This window comes from Gopherus evgoodei, chromosome 1, assembly GCF_007399415.2.
Source record: "Gopherus evgoodei ecotype Sinaloan lineage chromosome 1, rGopEvg1_v1.p, whole genome shotgun sequence".
Lineage (NCBI taxonomy): Eukaryota > Metazoa > Chordata > Testudines > Testudinidae > Gopherus > Gopherus evgoodei.
Window position 1 is genome coordinate 134595892 of NC_044322.1, and position 15676 is coordinate 134611567.

Genomic DNA, 15676 nt, shown 5'->3' on the forward strand with positions numbered 1-15676 from the left:
CCGTTATTATATATTTCATGAAAATTTATTTTAATTTATAATCTTAACATAATTATTTTCCTTTTTGTTTAGTGTTGTGGATTCCTCTATGACTATCTTCACATTACAGGTGTAATCTGGATAATTTAGATTGTCAAGAACAGATGCTGATTTTTTTTGAATTTTTGACATTACAGATGAAAATAACAAAATTGCCTAAGAACTGCAGATACAATAGTGAAGTTAGCACTAGCATCATGTTGGCGGGCCTTTTAAGGGTAGCGAGGTTCAGCCACACCCCTGTGGGATATGGGGCCCCTTTCCTGATCAACTGGGTGATTTCTATACAAAGGGCTGAGAACACTGTTTGTGGGAAAACCTACAAAGGCAGTGTGAAAACAAGGAGTCTTTGTGGCGCCTTAGAGACCAACAAATTTATCTGGGCATAAGCTTTTGTGAACCCACTTATACAGTATATTAAATACCTGCGCCCATATTTTCCACTGCATGCATCTGATGAAGTGGGTTTTAGCCCACAAAAGCTTATGCCCAAATAAATTTGTTAGTCTCTAAGGGCACGTCTACACTACAGGATAAATTCGAATTAGCTTAAACCGATTTTATAAAACAGATATTATAAAGTCGATTGCGCGCGTCCACACTAGGCACATTAATTCGGTGGTGTGTGTCCGTGGTCCGAGGCTAGCGTCGATTTCTGGAGCGGTGCACTGTGGGTAGCTACTGTAAAAGAATGAGGCCAATAACCTCGATTTGCATCCACACTAACCCTAAATCGATATAGTAATATCGATTTTAGCGTTACTCCTCTCGTTTTGTAGGAGTACAGAAATCGATTTAAAGAGCCCTTTAAATCGATATAAAGAGCAGTGTAGTGTGGACGGGTGCAGCGTTAAATCAATTTAACGCTGTTAAAATCGGTTTAACGGCGTGGTGTGGACCAGGCCTAAGGTGCCACAAGCATGTCTCCTTGTTTTTGCTGACACGCTAGCACTCTAAAGGCAGAGTGAATTAGCCGGTGGCGCTGCTGGAGACTCCAGGGACTGACAGGCAGCCCAGGAGGGACTGGGACCGACGAGGCGGCTGAAGAGGAGGCAGCTGGGCAGCCACCTCCAGCAGACGGTGACTGGCACATATCTCCAGAAACGCGCCACACGTCAATCACGCAGCCGGGGGAGCAACACCCGCTCCTTGCCCCCACCCGTCTCCGTGCCCGCGGCGGGGCCCCTGCTCTGCGGCGCGGGGCCCCCGCCGGGGGGCGGGGCTAGCTCAGGCCCCATCCCCGGAGGGGGCGGGGCTTCTCCACGCTTCGCCATGACGAACAAATGACCGCGCGGGGAATGAGATTGAAGTTCCAGCGAGGCGAGCGCGTTCTCTGCTTCGAGCCCGACCCCACCAAGGCCCAAGTGCTCTATGATGCCAAGGTGACCCGCCGGCCGCGCGCGCGCCGCTCTCCAGCCCCGCCCCCCGCCGCGCCGCGGCCTCCTCGCGCGCCCTCCCCCCCTTCGCGCCGGGCCCGCAGTCGGCGGAAGTGGTTGCTCCGCCCAGCCGCGCGGTGGGGGTGTGAGTGAGACAGAGACAGGCTCCGCCCCCCCCGCCGGGGTCTGGCCCAAGGGGCTGCTGGTCCCTCCACCCCCATTTCCCGCTGGCTCCAGCCGGGCGCCCCGGTCTCTCCCGCCGGAGCCTCGGGCCGGGCCGCCTCCGCCCCGCCCCGCCCCCGGCGCGGTGCCGCGTCACACCGGGGCCTGGCTGCTGCCGCGGCCCGACCCCGCCAGGGGGCAGCAGCCCCCGCTGCCTTCGGGCCGCCGCCGCGCTGAGCCCCGCGTGCTGCTGGGCCCCTTTCCCCGCCGCGCTGAGCGCCTGGAGCCCGGCGGCTCCGATCAGGACCCGCAGGGGTGTCCGGGCGCCCAGCTCCCCTGGGCGTTAGTCGGGGTCCGGCACTTCAGTACCTTGGAGCACCGGGGCCTGAGGCCGCCAGCGAAGCGCTTCGCCTGCTCCGGGCTGTGTCCCTGACTTACTTAACATCCTTCCCCGGGCGGATGTGCTCGGCATGGGAGACGGTGGCAGCTGTGTGGGCTGCCAGTCACGGGCTCGCTCGCTCGTGTAATAAAAGCTGTGAGCGAGGAGACTCCACCCTCACAGCAGGGCTCTTCGTATCCTAGAAACAGGAGCGGTGTGGACGGGCCTGGGCCAGACACACGCCCATCCGCAATTCCTTGTGCACCTGCAAAATAGTCTCGGATACTTGCAAAATAGTCAGCACTCTAGAGTTCAGTCCTATGAGCCTTTAATAGGTCCAGTGCTGTTAGGGAGCCCTCCCTGCGAAAAGCATCTTAAGTTTGGACTTCAAGTCAAAGGTGCAGTTGAATTAAGCAGAAACAGAGTGGGTAAAGTGGCAGTGTGTGATGAATTACATAGTGTTGGCTAAGTGGTTGACTTCTAGGCATTCTGACTTTAAAAAAAAGGTGTAAAAAAGAAATTTAAATTTGGTTTTGGGTGTTAACTAAGTAACATTGAAACACCCTTTAAATATAACTCCTAACTCAGACTGTGTAACGGTGCAAATTCTTGTCTTTCCAGTTTCAAGGACTTCAGCAATTTTGATTTTTTTTTCATGACACTCAAAGGATAATTTGAAACCTTTAAGTCCAATTTTAATTTCTGTGATAGAGGACTTTTCAGTTTCTCTCTTTGAAGACTGCCCTTTTAGTTGCTATAAGAACATCCAGGCTTGTATGTCTGACCTGCTCCCTTTAGAGTTTCATTGGGATAGTTGCCTGCAGGAGCTCCTTAAAATGGGTGTTGCAGAGTTGTGTATTATTTTGTTAATGCTCCCAAATGTATTTGCAAAAGATAAAGAAAAAACAAAAAGACCCATTCTCTTCTGTGGCCCTTGCTCCTTAGCTGGATCACAGCTCCTGTGATGGACTGTGTTGATTTAACTGGTGAGAACACTGCAGAGCATCACAGATGTGTTACAGGTCTGGTGAGGGAGCCAGGCCCATAGAGGAGAATGCGGGCATGAAGCACCTGAACTACACAAGGCACTGCAGCAGCACAGGTGGATACAAATTAATGTTGACCCAAAACAAAATGTTTTGGTTCAATTCCGCAATCCAAAATATTTAAATGAAACTGAATATTTAGTTTCTAATTTCCAGTGGAAAATAGAAAAAATTCAGCAAAATTGAAATTGTGGAAGTTGCATTTTATGCCCAAAAAAACCCAAACAGAAAATTTCAGGCCATCTCTAGTTTATATAATTGATTTGATTATTGTGAGCATTGTGGAAGAGATGAGGTTTTTCAAGGGATTTTCCTAAGAAGCACTATATAACACTCCTGATATGTGTGGTGTGTATGTTGAGTGTGTATTTAAGTCTTATGTGAGGCACAATTGTCCAGACTAGATTTTAAGTTATTTGACAAGATTTAAGGCAATCCTTCAATCTTCTAGATTGTTTAGTTTTTTGGGAGATATCAAAGTGAAAGTACTTTGAATTCAAGTCTGTTTATATGAGTAGGTGGAATTGCGGTACTAGATGGAATAAAAGTGCAGTCTGTGAGGGGCTATGGCTGTATTAGCTTTTAGTATCAAGAATATCTCCATTCTCAAAATCTGCTGTGTTATTTCACTTGGAGTTCAGTTCAGACATTCGCAAAGCATTGTTCTCTTAACTCTGCAGTTTGGCCCTACGTGCTGTTCACGAGAAGAGCGTTCAATAGTTTTAACTAAGCATTTGGTCTTCGTTCTGTACCATGATGTTACTGGTTAGTCTCCTGTACCGAAGGTCTGCAGAAGCAACTCATGAAGGAGATAAGGTGGCTACTTGTCCAAATGTGCAAATCCACAGTGTTCCATCCCTCTTCTTCAGAGCACGTTTTGGGATGGATAAGAAATGAGGATAGGGCAGGGCCCATTGGTAGTCTCTTCAGTGTCTAGATCTCAGGTCAGTACACAAACATTGTCTATCATCTTTGCTGCTCTTAGTAGTTCCATGGGCTCAGGAGACGGTACATGATTTACTACAGTATGGATGTTCAAAGGCAATTCAATTAGGTTTCCATTTACTCATAATTATCCATTCCTTTCTTGCGCCCACAAACCCATTCCTAAACACTTATTTCTATAGAAAGTGCACTGTAATCTTTGTATCATGCCACATTCTTTGTTTTCTTTTTCAGATTGTTGATATTGTTGTTGGAAAAGATGAGAAGGGCAGAAAGATTCCAGAATATCTGATCCATTTTAATGGTTGGAACAGAAGGTGAGAATATACAGTGCACCATTTTATATAAAAAGTTTTTGTATTTACAAAATCTTTTCAGTGACATGCTGTAGCCTACAGGATGGCGTAGGGTAAGAAATAAGTAGAAGTTAGGTTTTGGGCCTAAATTAGCATAAGAGTAGAGGAGTATGGGAAGTGGAAGTTGCTAGTGTAAGGAAGTTGGAAATAGTGTTATGGGTAGGACCCTGCCAGTTTCACAGCTGTGAAAAACACATCACAGACAGAGAAATAAGCCCTTCCCCATGAAATCTGATCTCTCCAAAATCAGCTGGACTGGGGAGGGACAGGGTATGTCTTTCCCCTGCACAGCTGTTATCGGAGGGAGGTCAGACCCACCTCCAAGGCAGTGGAAAAGTGAGGTGTACCACCCTCATTTCTGCGGTGTAGCAGCCCCAGTGCTGGGCTCCAGGTGTCCGCCTCTTGCGGCTCTTGCCAGTGCTCGGGGCACCTGGGCTGGGGGCTGCTATCGCTGCCCGCAACTCTTGCCATGGCTCTGAGCTGCTGCTCTCCCTCCCACCCCCCGGCAGCACCTGCTGGGGCTAGGGGCTGCCCAGGCTTCATCCAGAGCTCAGAGACCTAGGCTGGAGGCTGCCACACCCTGCAGCTCCAGCACCTGCAGGTCCTGCCCAGCTCACCCTACCCCCTCATTCCCTCCACGGCTCCTTCTGGGCCTTGGGGCTTCCACTCCTTGTAGCTCCTGCCTGTGCTTGGTGACCTGGCCTGGGAGTCCACGGCTCCATCCACCGCAGCTCCTGCTAGACTCAGGGCTGCCCCCCCCCCCACCGTGGCTCCTGCCCAGGCTCAGGGACCTTGGTTGTGGGCTGCCACTCCCTGCAGCTCCAGTTGGGACTCAGGACTTTCACTCCACACAGATCCTGGCTTCTGTCCCCCTTTCCCTCCCTGGCTTCAGGCCAGGCCCAGGGCTGCCGCCCCCCATGGCTCCAACTGGGGCTTGGGGTGCCCTGGCGCAGGGCTGCTGCCTCCCAAGGCTCCTTTGTGGGCTTCTGGCCACCCAGGCTCAGGGATTCTGGCCCTCTCTTCCTGGCTCCTGCCCAGGCTTGGTGCTTCAGCCCCTGCGGCTTCTGCCGGGGCTCAGGGTGCCCGAGTTTGGGGCTTCAGCCCCCACAGCACTTGCTGGGGCTCGGGGCTTCCACCGCGTGGCTGTGCCAGGGCCAGGGCCCCCATTTTTGAAATTTTCTGGGGTGCCTAGGCATGGGCCCCATGAGCCCATGCCTTGATCCATCACTGGCCCTGACTAGCTTCTAGGAGCCCCTGGTTGGGGCACTCCCAGCAGCGCTGGGGTGATCACACCTACTTCCACCTCCAGGAGCCTCCTCTAGCTGCAGGACACTCCACAGCTGTGGCCTTCAGAGATGGTCTCTGAAGGCAACACAGAAGTGAGTATGGCAATCCTGCAACCTCCCTACAACAGCTTTGGGCCTTATCACAATCCCCTTTTGGATCAGGACCCCCCCAGTTACAACACAGTGAAATTTCCAGATGCAAACATCTGAAATTGTGAAATTGACCAATTTTAAGACCCCAGGGACATGAAATTGACCAAAGAGAACCTTGATTTTGGTAGGACCCTAGTTATCGGAAAGTAAGAATTAGGAAGGATATGGCCCAGGGTTATGATACCATTATGTTTTGGTTATAACTGGTTTGAGCAAGGTTTTTAACGAGTACTTTTAAAAGTTGTGAATGTTCTATTAAAATATTATCTATATTGATAATATGGGAAAGACGTTGATGCAGATGTTAATTTAAATGATGTGTAATATAAAGAGCCAGTAAGAAGGTAATGGGAATATAATTATGGAAAAGGGCAGTTTAAAGTTACTTAGTATTATAAATGAGTATAAAAGGAGTAACCTTGCTAAATTTCAGGAGATCTCCAATTAACATAAAAATGGCACTGTTAGGTTCCAGGGTTATAAAGCTGTATTTCTCTCTGTTGTTGTACTGATTACCCATTGATAATTTGAGTGTAATTATAATTGTATTATTTATATTAATTGGGAACATTTCAACATAAAGATTACGATACCTCATAGGAAGAAATAATACTATAATGAAAAAGGAGGACTTCAGTTATCTTTATTTTGTGAATACTTTTAATAAATGCTTTCTATGGGACTAATTCATTTATGTTGACATATTGGTTTATGGCCCTGGTGTAGTTGGAAACTCAAACTCTATCTCTGTCATAATCTGAGTTGCTTGATGGTGAAGTCTGGAAACATTCTGATGTTGACAGAATATTCCTTAACATTATCTTGTTGCTTCAAGTACTGCAACTTATAAAGTTAAGGAGAAAAGCTCAGTGTCTCTCTCTCTAATTTAAAAGGAAAAATAAAGCCAAAGGATGGTGCAAAAAGATGCAAGTCTACATCATAGTACCACTTAATTCCAGATTTTGCTTCTAAAGAGCACGAAAATATTACTTTGTAGATGACTGTAAATCTACATTTGTCATTCAGTATTTATTGGTAAAGTCAGTTTCTATTTATTAACATTTTTTTCTTTTGCCCTGTATTCAGCTGGGATAGATGGGCAGCTGAAGATCATGTTCTTCGTGATACAGACGAAAACCGCAGATTACAACGTAAATTGGCAAGAAAAGCTGTAGCTCGCATGTAAGGAATACGTTTATCTCTTGCCTTCAAATGGGCTCTTTCTCCAAAAACAGATATGTCTGTAATACTTGCTAGCCTTTTATGGCCTCAGAGAAGAACAGGGTGGCAGGAGTATAGTAAAATGTAAAAACATTGATGTGTCCACCACCGAATATTGTCCCTCAATTAAATTATCGTTGAAGTGATAAATACAATCACAAACATTCATTGCCTATGCATATTTTATTCTTGCTTTTGCATATAGCATTGCTTCTTATGCTTTTGCAGCAGTAGTAAACAAGTGGAATAATGACAGATTGAACAATTCATTCAAATCTTCTTTAGGAGAAGAAAAGGAAGGAAGAAGAGACATTGTCGGCTGCCTGGTGTTGACTCTGTGTTAAAAAGCCTTCCTGCTGAGGAAAACGATGAGAGTAGTGAAAATTGTAAGTTGTCTTCTCTTTGATTCGGTGACTACACTTGCATCATGCTATTTACAAAATTAACTTATTAAACTACTGTAGCATCTCAATTTTACAAACTTCAATCTTCTGAACAACCAGTTATATGAACAATTTTTCCCGAGTAGATGGGGTCGGAGGGGACACACATAACGAAAGTGATGTTGATGAGGAACAAGTTGACATCCCTTCACAATCTGATGCCTTCATTGTGTTGGTAATCACTTTGCAGTGATTTAAAGGACAAGAAAACAATGCAGGGCACCATACTGCAATGTATCCTGTATCTACTGTAAATTGAGATGCTCGGTTTTATGAACTCGATCCTCAATTCATTCATAAAACAAGTTTTACTGTAATTGTGCAAACTGAACAATCTGATTTGCTACTGGGTTTGGTATTATAGGCATGTAATAGCACTGGCTAGAATGTTAATATAACCATATGAAATATATTAGTATGTTTTGTATAAAACATGAGCAGATGTTACACCAAGATATCCTCCTCCTCTCCCTACCCTTGAGGCAGACAGTACTCTTTGCTTCACCCTCATTCAACTCTTCTGGGCACTCTGGCCCAGATTTTTAAAGCTATTTAGGTGTTGCTGCTCTCGGCATGTCAAAATCTAACTGACTTAGGAGGTTAAATCTCATATTCAAAAAGGGATTTAGGCATGTAGTTGTTGCGATGCAGAGAACAGCAGCACCTAAATATCTTTAAAAATCTGTCCTCTACCCTTTGATCTGAGAGTAGTGTTGCTCTGTCTGGCTCCAGCCTCTCCTGTCGTCCTTGCCTTGCTTGCGCAGTTACCTTTTTGGCTTGTCCTGATCTTCTGGGCAACAGGATTTTTCCCTACCTGCATGATAAAGAGATCTGTTTCTTGCCTCCAGCAGGCTGGTGGTTGTTCCTGGCCTCTTTCTTCTATCAGCCATCTAGTCCAGGGCATTTTTCCAGTAACTTTAAGGTCTGTTTGTATTGTTTTGCAGTGTCAACACTTCATTAGTATGCTGGCCTTTGTCATTCCTCTGATTCGGACATCTTTACACCATTGTTATTTACCACTTTTTCATTTCAACATTTGGTATAACTTGTTCACAACTTGCATTTGGGCATATGAAGTGGTATTTATTTAAAAGCTTTTTCTTCTTTTTGCCTTTTTAAGCTGAATACTGTAACCTTTTGCTTACAATGAGAGTCCAGTGAAAATTAAGAGCTACTGGTTGTTGAAAAATTTTGTGAATTTGCATATATTGGGGAATGCTCATCATTTAAAGTTGATATATGAACATTCTGTTTGTTTGAGTTTCCTAACTATTGCACACTAAAATACTTAAAATATTCATTCAGCATTTCTAGTTTATACCTCATTTCAAAAAACAAACCAAACAGCCTTGAATTAAATGTTACAAAGTGAAAAATTGTTGGGTATGAATCTCTGTCCAATGTAATATGCAGAATAAATTTGCATATTTATTTCTCTCTTAAACAGCTATAAGTAGTTCTTCTGATGACAGTGATGAAGGAACGGATGAAGAAATAAAAAGTGAAGAAAGTGACATTGAAGAGAGGACAGACATGGTATATTCCTATGAGCTCCCTTGATTTTAATAATACTTACTACTTTGCATGATTGAAAACTGGGAAAATTGAGACAGGTTAAGTGAATTAATTGCTCAAGGCCATGCAGCATGTAGTCATAGGGCCAGGACTAGGGGTATGGCTACACTTGAAACTTCAAAGCACTGCTGCGGTAGCGCTTTGAAGTGTGAGTGTGGTCGCAGCGCCAGCGCTGGGAGAGAGCTTTCCCAGCGCTGCACGTACTCCACATCCTCATGGGGTTTAGCTTGCAGCGCTGGAAGCCGCGCTCCCAGTGCTGCCTCACTGTTTACACTGGCGCTTTAAAGTGCTGTATCTTGCAGCGCTCGGGTGTTTTTTTCACACCCCTGAGCGAGAAAGTTGCAGCGCTGTAAAGTGCCAGTGTAGCCAAGGCCTCAGACTCATGATTTTTTGACTCTTAATAGAGATCTTATTGTAGTAGAGCTATTCAAACGCCTCGAAGATGTTTTATTCCTTTAGATGGCATTGCTCTCAATACAAAATGTATTAACTTAGATTTGTTCCTCTTGTTCTATTTCCACTCTTAAGGTCTGCCAGCAAACAGCACTACCCGGATTTATAGTTAGTGTAAAATGTTACTAGTCTCCTCAGGTGAAGCAGATTCTAATGCCATCAGGATTTTAATGGCTGACGTACAGAGTTTCTTTAAAGAGGGTCTGCCAACTCAGAGTAGGCTAAAATTTAGACCTATTTGTAAGAATCTAAGACCAGTAGAAATATTTCCACTGTACAAAAACGTCAGTGGAAACAGGTATGTGAAAGCTGTTCATAATCTAAACACTGCAGGAGATATCATTTGAAAGTGAAATTGGTTAACAAACAAAAAGTGGCCTAATTGATAATTTAATTATTATTAAATTAAATTTAATGTGAATGAGCAAAAAGCAAACAGGAAAACAGTGAAAAAACGTAGAATTTTTAAAACAGGACTTTAAAATAAATTGAAGGTGTTACTGGTAAGAAACTACATTGTGTACTGTTACATGTATTTTACCATACAAGTAATTAGATTCAGTTTCTATTTCGCAGAAATTTTAAAATTTGATCTAGTTTTGCCTAAAATACTACAGTAATTAACTAGTAACACTAATCATTTTTTCTTACACTGATTTGTGCTGTTGCAGAAAGAAGAACAAGAGATTCACAGTAAAAGGGATATGGAAGAAAGAGCGATAAGTATAGAAATTCCTGAAGTTTTGAAAAAAAAGCTTGAAGAAGACTGTTATTATATTAACAGGAGAAAACGGGTATGATTGGCTAAATGAGGGAGAGTATAAGAAAAAATACCTGAAGGCAGTCAAAATTTGTGCTTGCATGTAGTGATTTCCATTATTTTAGCTAACTTGCTTTCATAGCAAAACTTCTAAGATTTCAGGGGATAAGGCTTCTAAATTACTAGAGTACTGAATTAACAATATATTAATCTGTAAAATGGGGGTTCACATCTTTATTTGGTTTTGTTTTAGGAAACTTGGAATAGAACATTAAGCTAATCCCCTTCTATCATATTTATATGTTCCCCAAAACTGGACACACAAGGGATTGAGCAAAAGTATAATTTAAGGAGCAAATTTGAAATATATGTATAAAATTTTGCTGAATAGGCTTGTTAATTAGGCTAGGCAGTGGGTCACAAGTTAATGTTGTGGCTCATTGCTTAAATCCATAATTATATTATTTGACAGTCATCAAATTGTCTCTTCAGCTAGTGAAACTGCCTTGTCAGAGAAATATAATAACTATCTTGGAGTCATATGTGAAGAATTTTGCCATTAATGCAGCGTTTTCAGCTAATGAAAGATCTCGACACCATCAAATGACTTCACATGTCAACATGAACCTTCATTATGTCCCACCAGAAAAGAAGTAAGTCATGTCTAACGTTTGTTTGGGTGTAGAGGAAGAGCGGATTTGAATTTCAAGCCCAGGTTTTAGGTGTGTGCTTTTGTGCCCATCCATATACAGTGGACTCATACCCCAGTGTATAAGACAGCACAACAATATCAGGACAACTTTATGTTTAGAGATAAGAAAATTACTCTTCTCCAAGGAGTTGATGTTGGAATTGTTAATAATACAGGGATGTTACCACAATACTAATTTAACCATAAATTCCTTTATTAAGTCCAAAGGCCAAATGGTATTTTATACAATTGCTCCGAACATACCTAACAGCCCAAAGTATGAGCAGTCACTGCACCCAAATACAACAACAAAGCATTCATAAGCATGCGATCAGTATACTTACAGATAGTTTCCCCTGCATTTGGCATTCTCATCCTGGTGTTCTTCAGCATGATCAGGTAGGGTCTGACAAAGAACCCTCAAATTGATAGCTTTTTATACCCTTCAACAAACAAATGATGTCATAGCTATTACTACTTTAGCTACCAAACAATTTGAGACAGTTCACCCTTATTTCCAGTCTTAATCCAGACAAGATTTACAGCCTCCTTTTTCCCCAAGGCCTCTCCTTCTTGCTGACCAGTAGCTTTTTTTTGTTGCACTTGGGTTCACATGGCGCTTTACTTTTTAAAATAATACTGGTCTGTGGGATGGGAAGCTCCATCCTGGCTCCTTTTTGAACAGATTCTCTCTTATTTAAAACCATCTGCAGTCACCCCTTTTGGTCAGAGGTCCTCTTTTTAGAGACTTCACCTTACTTTATTAGTTATTCTTTGAACCAACATCCTCCCTAGTTAATTTCTTTTGGCCTTAGATTATTACTTTCAAGACCTTCTTTCTACTTGCTAGTTAGGTCCTCTCATTATAGCACATATATTTCCTTAACTGAATTTAAGCTAACTAATTATTTCATATTTATTCTACATTTACATTACAATAAAACATCACTCTCCCCTTCTGTCACATAAGTCAAGGCTTCTATTTTAGTCATTTTGTTAAGAATTTCTGTATATATGGTGCATTTTCACCTCTGCATGACAAGAATCTAATTTTGAGCACTAAGAGGTACCTATCTTCCACTGCAGGGACTGGTGTGAGACACCCCCTGCTGAAGTAAAGTTAAACTTTGAGCTTTATGAGTTGACACCTGGTCAAGTTATAGGAGCACAAACTCCAAAAGTGCAGGTGTATCACAAAATGCCTTCAGAGGACACCAGTTACAGGCAAGTCACTTTCTTGTGTGATTAGGCTGCCGAATGCTCTTAATCTCAAGCATCATTATGCAGTGAAGATAAATGTGTGTAGTGATAAAACCATCCATACATGGCATTTTTGTGATATTTTTTGAAGCTCGTGATCCCTCCTGCTCTGGGGTTAACTCCTCTTAAAGTAACAGTCCGAATGGATGGGCTGTCCTATTTCAGGCTAACATTGGGGTGTAGTCTTTAGTCCTTTTAAAAAAACAAACAGACTTGAATTTGTTTTGTCACATTCTGTTTTAGCAATTCAGAATTGTCTTATTCCCTGCAGTGCTTCAGTTTGTATTATCATGTATCATTCAGTGTTTGACAGGATAATGATACTTAGGTTCTTTTTGCAGTACAATATCCCAAACCAGTGCTTATCATGAGACATCAGAAATAGGAACAGAGAACTAAATGTACTTTTTTATTAATTTAAACTAGTGTATGTGTACTAATTGAGACTATTAGATTTTTGAATGTTGATTTAAATAAAATAAATTACAGCTAATGGGAGCAGTGGGAAGCACCAGGCCAGCACGTCTCTGTTGCCCGCTGCTTCCCACAACTCCCGTTGGCCGGGAAGGGTGAACTGCAGCCACTGGGAGCTCCGGGGGGCCATGCCTGCTGACGGTCAATGTCAGCAAAATGTTTTACTGCTCGCAATCAGATTACCCTGATGGGCTGCATGCGGCCCGTGGCCCGCTGGTTGCCCACCATGGCTGTAAGTAGTAATTTCAAAGCAACAATTCCAGGACACACTGTCACTTACAAGCAAATTAAGGTCAAGGGATTATCTGCCACCTAAATTAGAGAAACTTCGTCCTCCTTACTGTTCACAAAGAGTTAACTAAATAATGAAATGGTATGCACTGTTTGAAAAACAGTGCTTTCCCAAAAGCTGTATTCCTTTATCCTTTCCCATACTTTCATACCATTCTATGGTCTGTTTATGTGAATTTACAGGTATTTCCTTTGGTGTCTTTATTAATGGGAGTGTCCCAGCTTTTCACCCAGATTAACAACATCCATGTGAGATAGAGTTGACCTATTTTGTAGACTAGGGGTGGGAAATTTTTGGCCCAAGGGCCACATCTGGTTGGGGAAATTGCATGCAGGGCCATGAATTTAGGGCTCGGGCAGGGGCCTGGTGTACAGGAAGGCTCAGGGCAGGAAGTTGGGGGGGCAGGAGGAAGTGCAGGGTGCGGCAGGGGGCTGAGGGGTAGGAGGGGTGCAGCAGGGGGGCTCAGGGCAGGGGTGTAGGAGGGGTGCAACAGGGAGCTGAGGTGCAGGGTGCAAGAGGGTTCGGGATGTGGGCTCTGGCCCAGCGCTGCTTTTCTGGAGCAGCTCCAGGGTGGCGGTAGCCCACAGCAGGGCTAAGACAGGTTTCTTGCCCGTCCTGGCCCTGTGCCATGCCACTACCAGAAGCGTCAGCACCATGTCCCTGTGGCCCTTGGGGGAGAGGGGAGCAGAGGGCTCCATGCGCTGCCCTCGCCTTTGGGTACCTCCCCCGAAGCTCCCATTGGCTGCGGTTCCCTAACCTAGAACTGAATCTCCCTCTCTCTCCTTTTCAACCTTTTCTCTAGTGTTGAGTTATGTAAAGAAATGGTGGATGGACTGAGGATAACCTTTGACTTCATTCTTCCATTGATTTTGCTCTATCCCTATGAGCAAGCACAGTTTAAGAAGGTGACTTCATCCAAATTCTTTCTTCCAATCAAAGAAAATGCAGCAAACACTAACAGGTAAGTTGGATAGACTCTGAATTGAGTCATGAGGCAGTAAACACATTATTTTGTTGAGCACTGAAATACATTTTGAAATAGGTAGGGTGATTAATCATAACAGTTGCTTTTGTATTTCAGAATCGCTTTTATAAAATCTTGAACTCTTTCTTCCAACCATTTGTTTTTGTGGGGGGTTTTTGTCCTGGTTTGGAATTTTTGTTGCAACCAGAAGGTTAACGTAACCTTGGAAAGATATTAAGGTGGAACTAAGTGGTATAGAAGGAATCTGAAAATTTGGGAATAGATTAAGGTTTACATTTGTTTAATTGGTGTAAAGGGCTTCAACACTAGAAAAATAAATACTTATATTTGGGGAACACAACATTTTAAATAATAAGCCACATTGTCCCCCAATTTTCAAAAGGAGACTTTAACCCTAATTGGGAAGATTATTTAGCTAGATCCGAGAAGACAGGATTTTTTTCTTTTTTTTTAAACCTGGAAAGCTGTTCTCTTTTATAATTATATGAGAGGCTTTCTCCTCATTTCCCAGAAATCAGGAGGAGCTATCCCCGAGTCCACCTCTGCTGAATCCACCAACTCCTCAATCCACAGACAGTCAGCCTACAACAGGAGAGCCAGCAACACCCAAGAGGCGTAAAGCTGAGCCTGAAATACTACAGTCTCTGAGGCGTTCTACACGTCATACATCGAACTGCGACAGGTTGTCAGAAAGTAGTGCATCTCCACAACCTAAACGACGGCATCTCGATACGCCCGCTTCAATGCCAAAACTGTTTTTGCATCTGGAAAAAAGTAGGTTTCAGTTTTATGATATTACTGTAGATCACAACACCTTTGTGGGCTGCAGAACAAATATGTTTGTCTTGAGTAGTTCCTTATTGTCATATTAACCTTTTGCTTCTAATTTTTTATGTACAAATGGGAAATCTGTAGCAACTGTGGGGGAGTTTTAAGCAAGTAATGGAAACTGGGCAGAGAATGACTTTTGTGAGAATCATGGGAAAGACTTGGAAGTAGGTAGCACTAGTAGTGGAGAGGTGAGATTGTAGTAAAAGGAGAGCCAGCTAAGTGAGAAGACTCTGAGTGGTGACTGGCCTACTGTCACACAGGAGCTGCAGCTGTGATACATGGTAGAGAAGAGGAGATGAAGCTGCATGCTGGGGTTGTGAAGAGGTAACCTTTTAGGAAGTTAAGGGAGAAGAGCTGGTCAGTATGTTCAATTTGTTTTGGTAAGGGCAAAGCACTTCTGAAGTACTGGAATGTTTTTGTTTGCCAGCTTTTTCCAGTGTGCTAAATTATACATACTCTTTCCAGTATAAGTGTTTGTTTTATGCACAGAAGAGTTTCTGTTCTGAAACTTCTTACATTTCCAACACATTATAAAGAATCCATTCATTGCCCAGTATGAAGGATCCTACCTTACTCTTGTCCCTCCCAGCCTCCCCTTTAAAAATAAAAAAAATATATATCCATGATGTCAGAAATAGGAACTGTAAATTGAGTTGAGGAAAAACTTTTTCTCCCCTCTCTCTGTCCTGTTCACTGATTACTTTTGTCCTTTAGCTAAAACCTTCTATATTCTGTATGGCTTCTAAACTAATAATAGGTACGCTTCATTTTGTGCCACTTTGTGGGCAACAAATGAAACTTTTTTTACTTATTCACACTTTCACTAGTAGAGGGCATCTCATAGCTCATTACACTTGATAGATAGACTCATAGACTCTAGGACTGGAAGGGACCTCGAGAGGTCATCGAGTCCAGTTCCCTGCCCTCATGGTAGGACCAAATACTGTCT

The 15676-nt window shown here is 43.3% G+C and overlaps 1 protein-coding gene across 7 annotated transcripts in view; it reads left to right on the forward strand.

The window, feature by feature from the left end:
• Positions 1 to 1267: 1267 nt before the first annotated feature.
• The window catches only part of MSL3 (MSL complex subunit 3), a 43180-nt gene continuing 28771 nt past the window's right edge, over positions 1268 to 15676 (forward strand). For 2 of the 7 annotated variants that reach the window (XR_004001620.1, XM_030572764.1), the window contains exons 1-10: positions 1269 to 1421; positions 4182 to 4264; positions 6829 to 6924; positions 7249 to 7349; positions 8854 to 8942; positions 10106 to 10228; positions 10687 to 10847; positions 11972 to 12109; positions 13714 to 13872; positions 14408 to 14670. Coding sequence is in view for 6 of the 7 variants with exons in the window: in XM_030572764.1 (XP_030428624.1) it covers positions 1323 to 1421; positions 4182 to 4264; positions 6829 to 6924; positions 7249 to 7349; positions 8854 to 8942; positions 10106 to 10228; positions 10687 to 10847; positions 11972 to 12109; positions 13714 to 13872; positions 14408 to 14670 (1312 nt within the window). In the remaining variant the exon portion in view is untranslated. The other 5 variants (XM_030572780.1, XM_030572747.1, XM_030572794.1 and 2 more) reach the window with 5 other exon arrangements.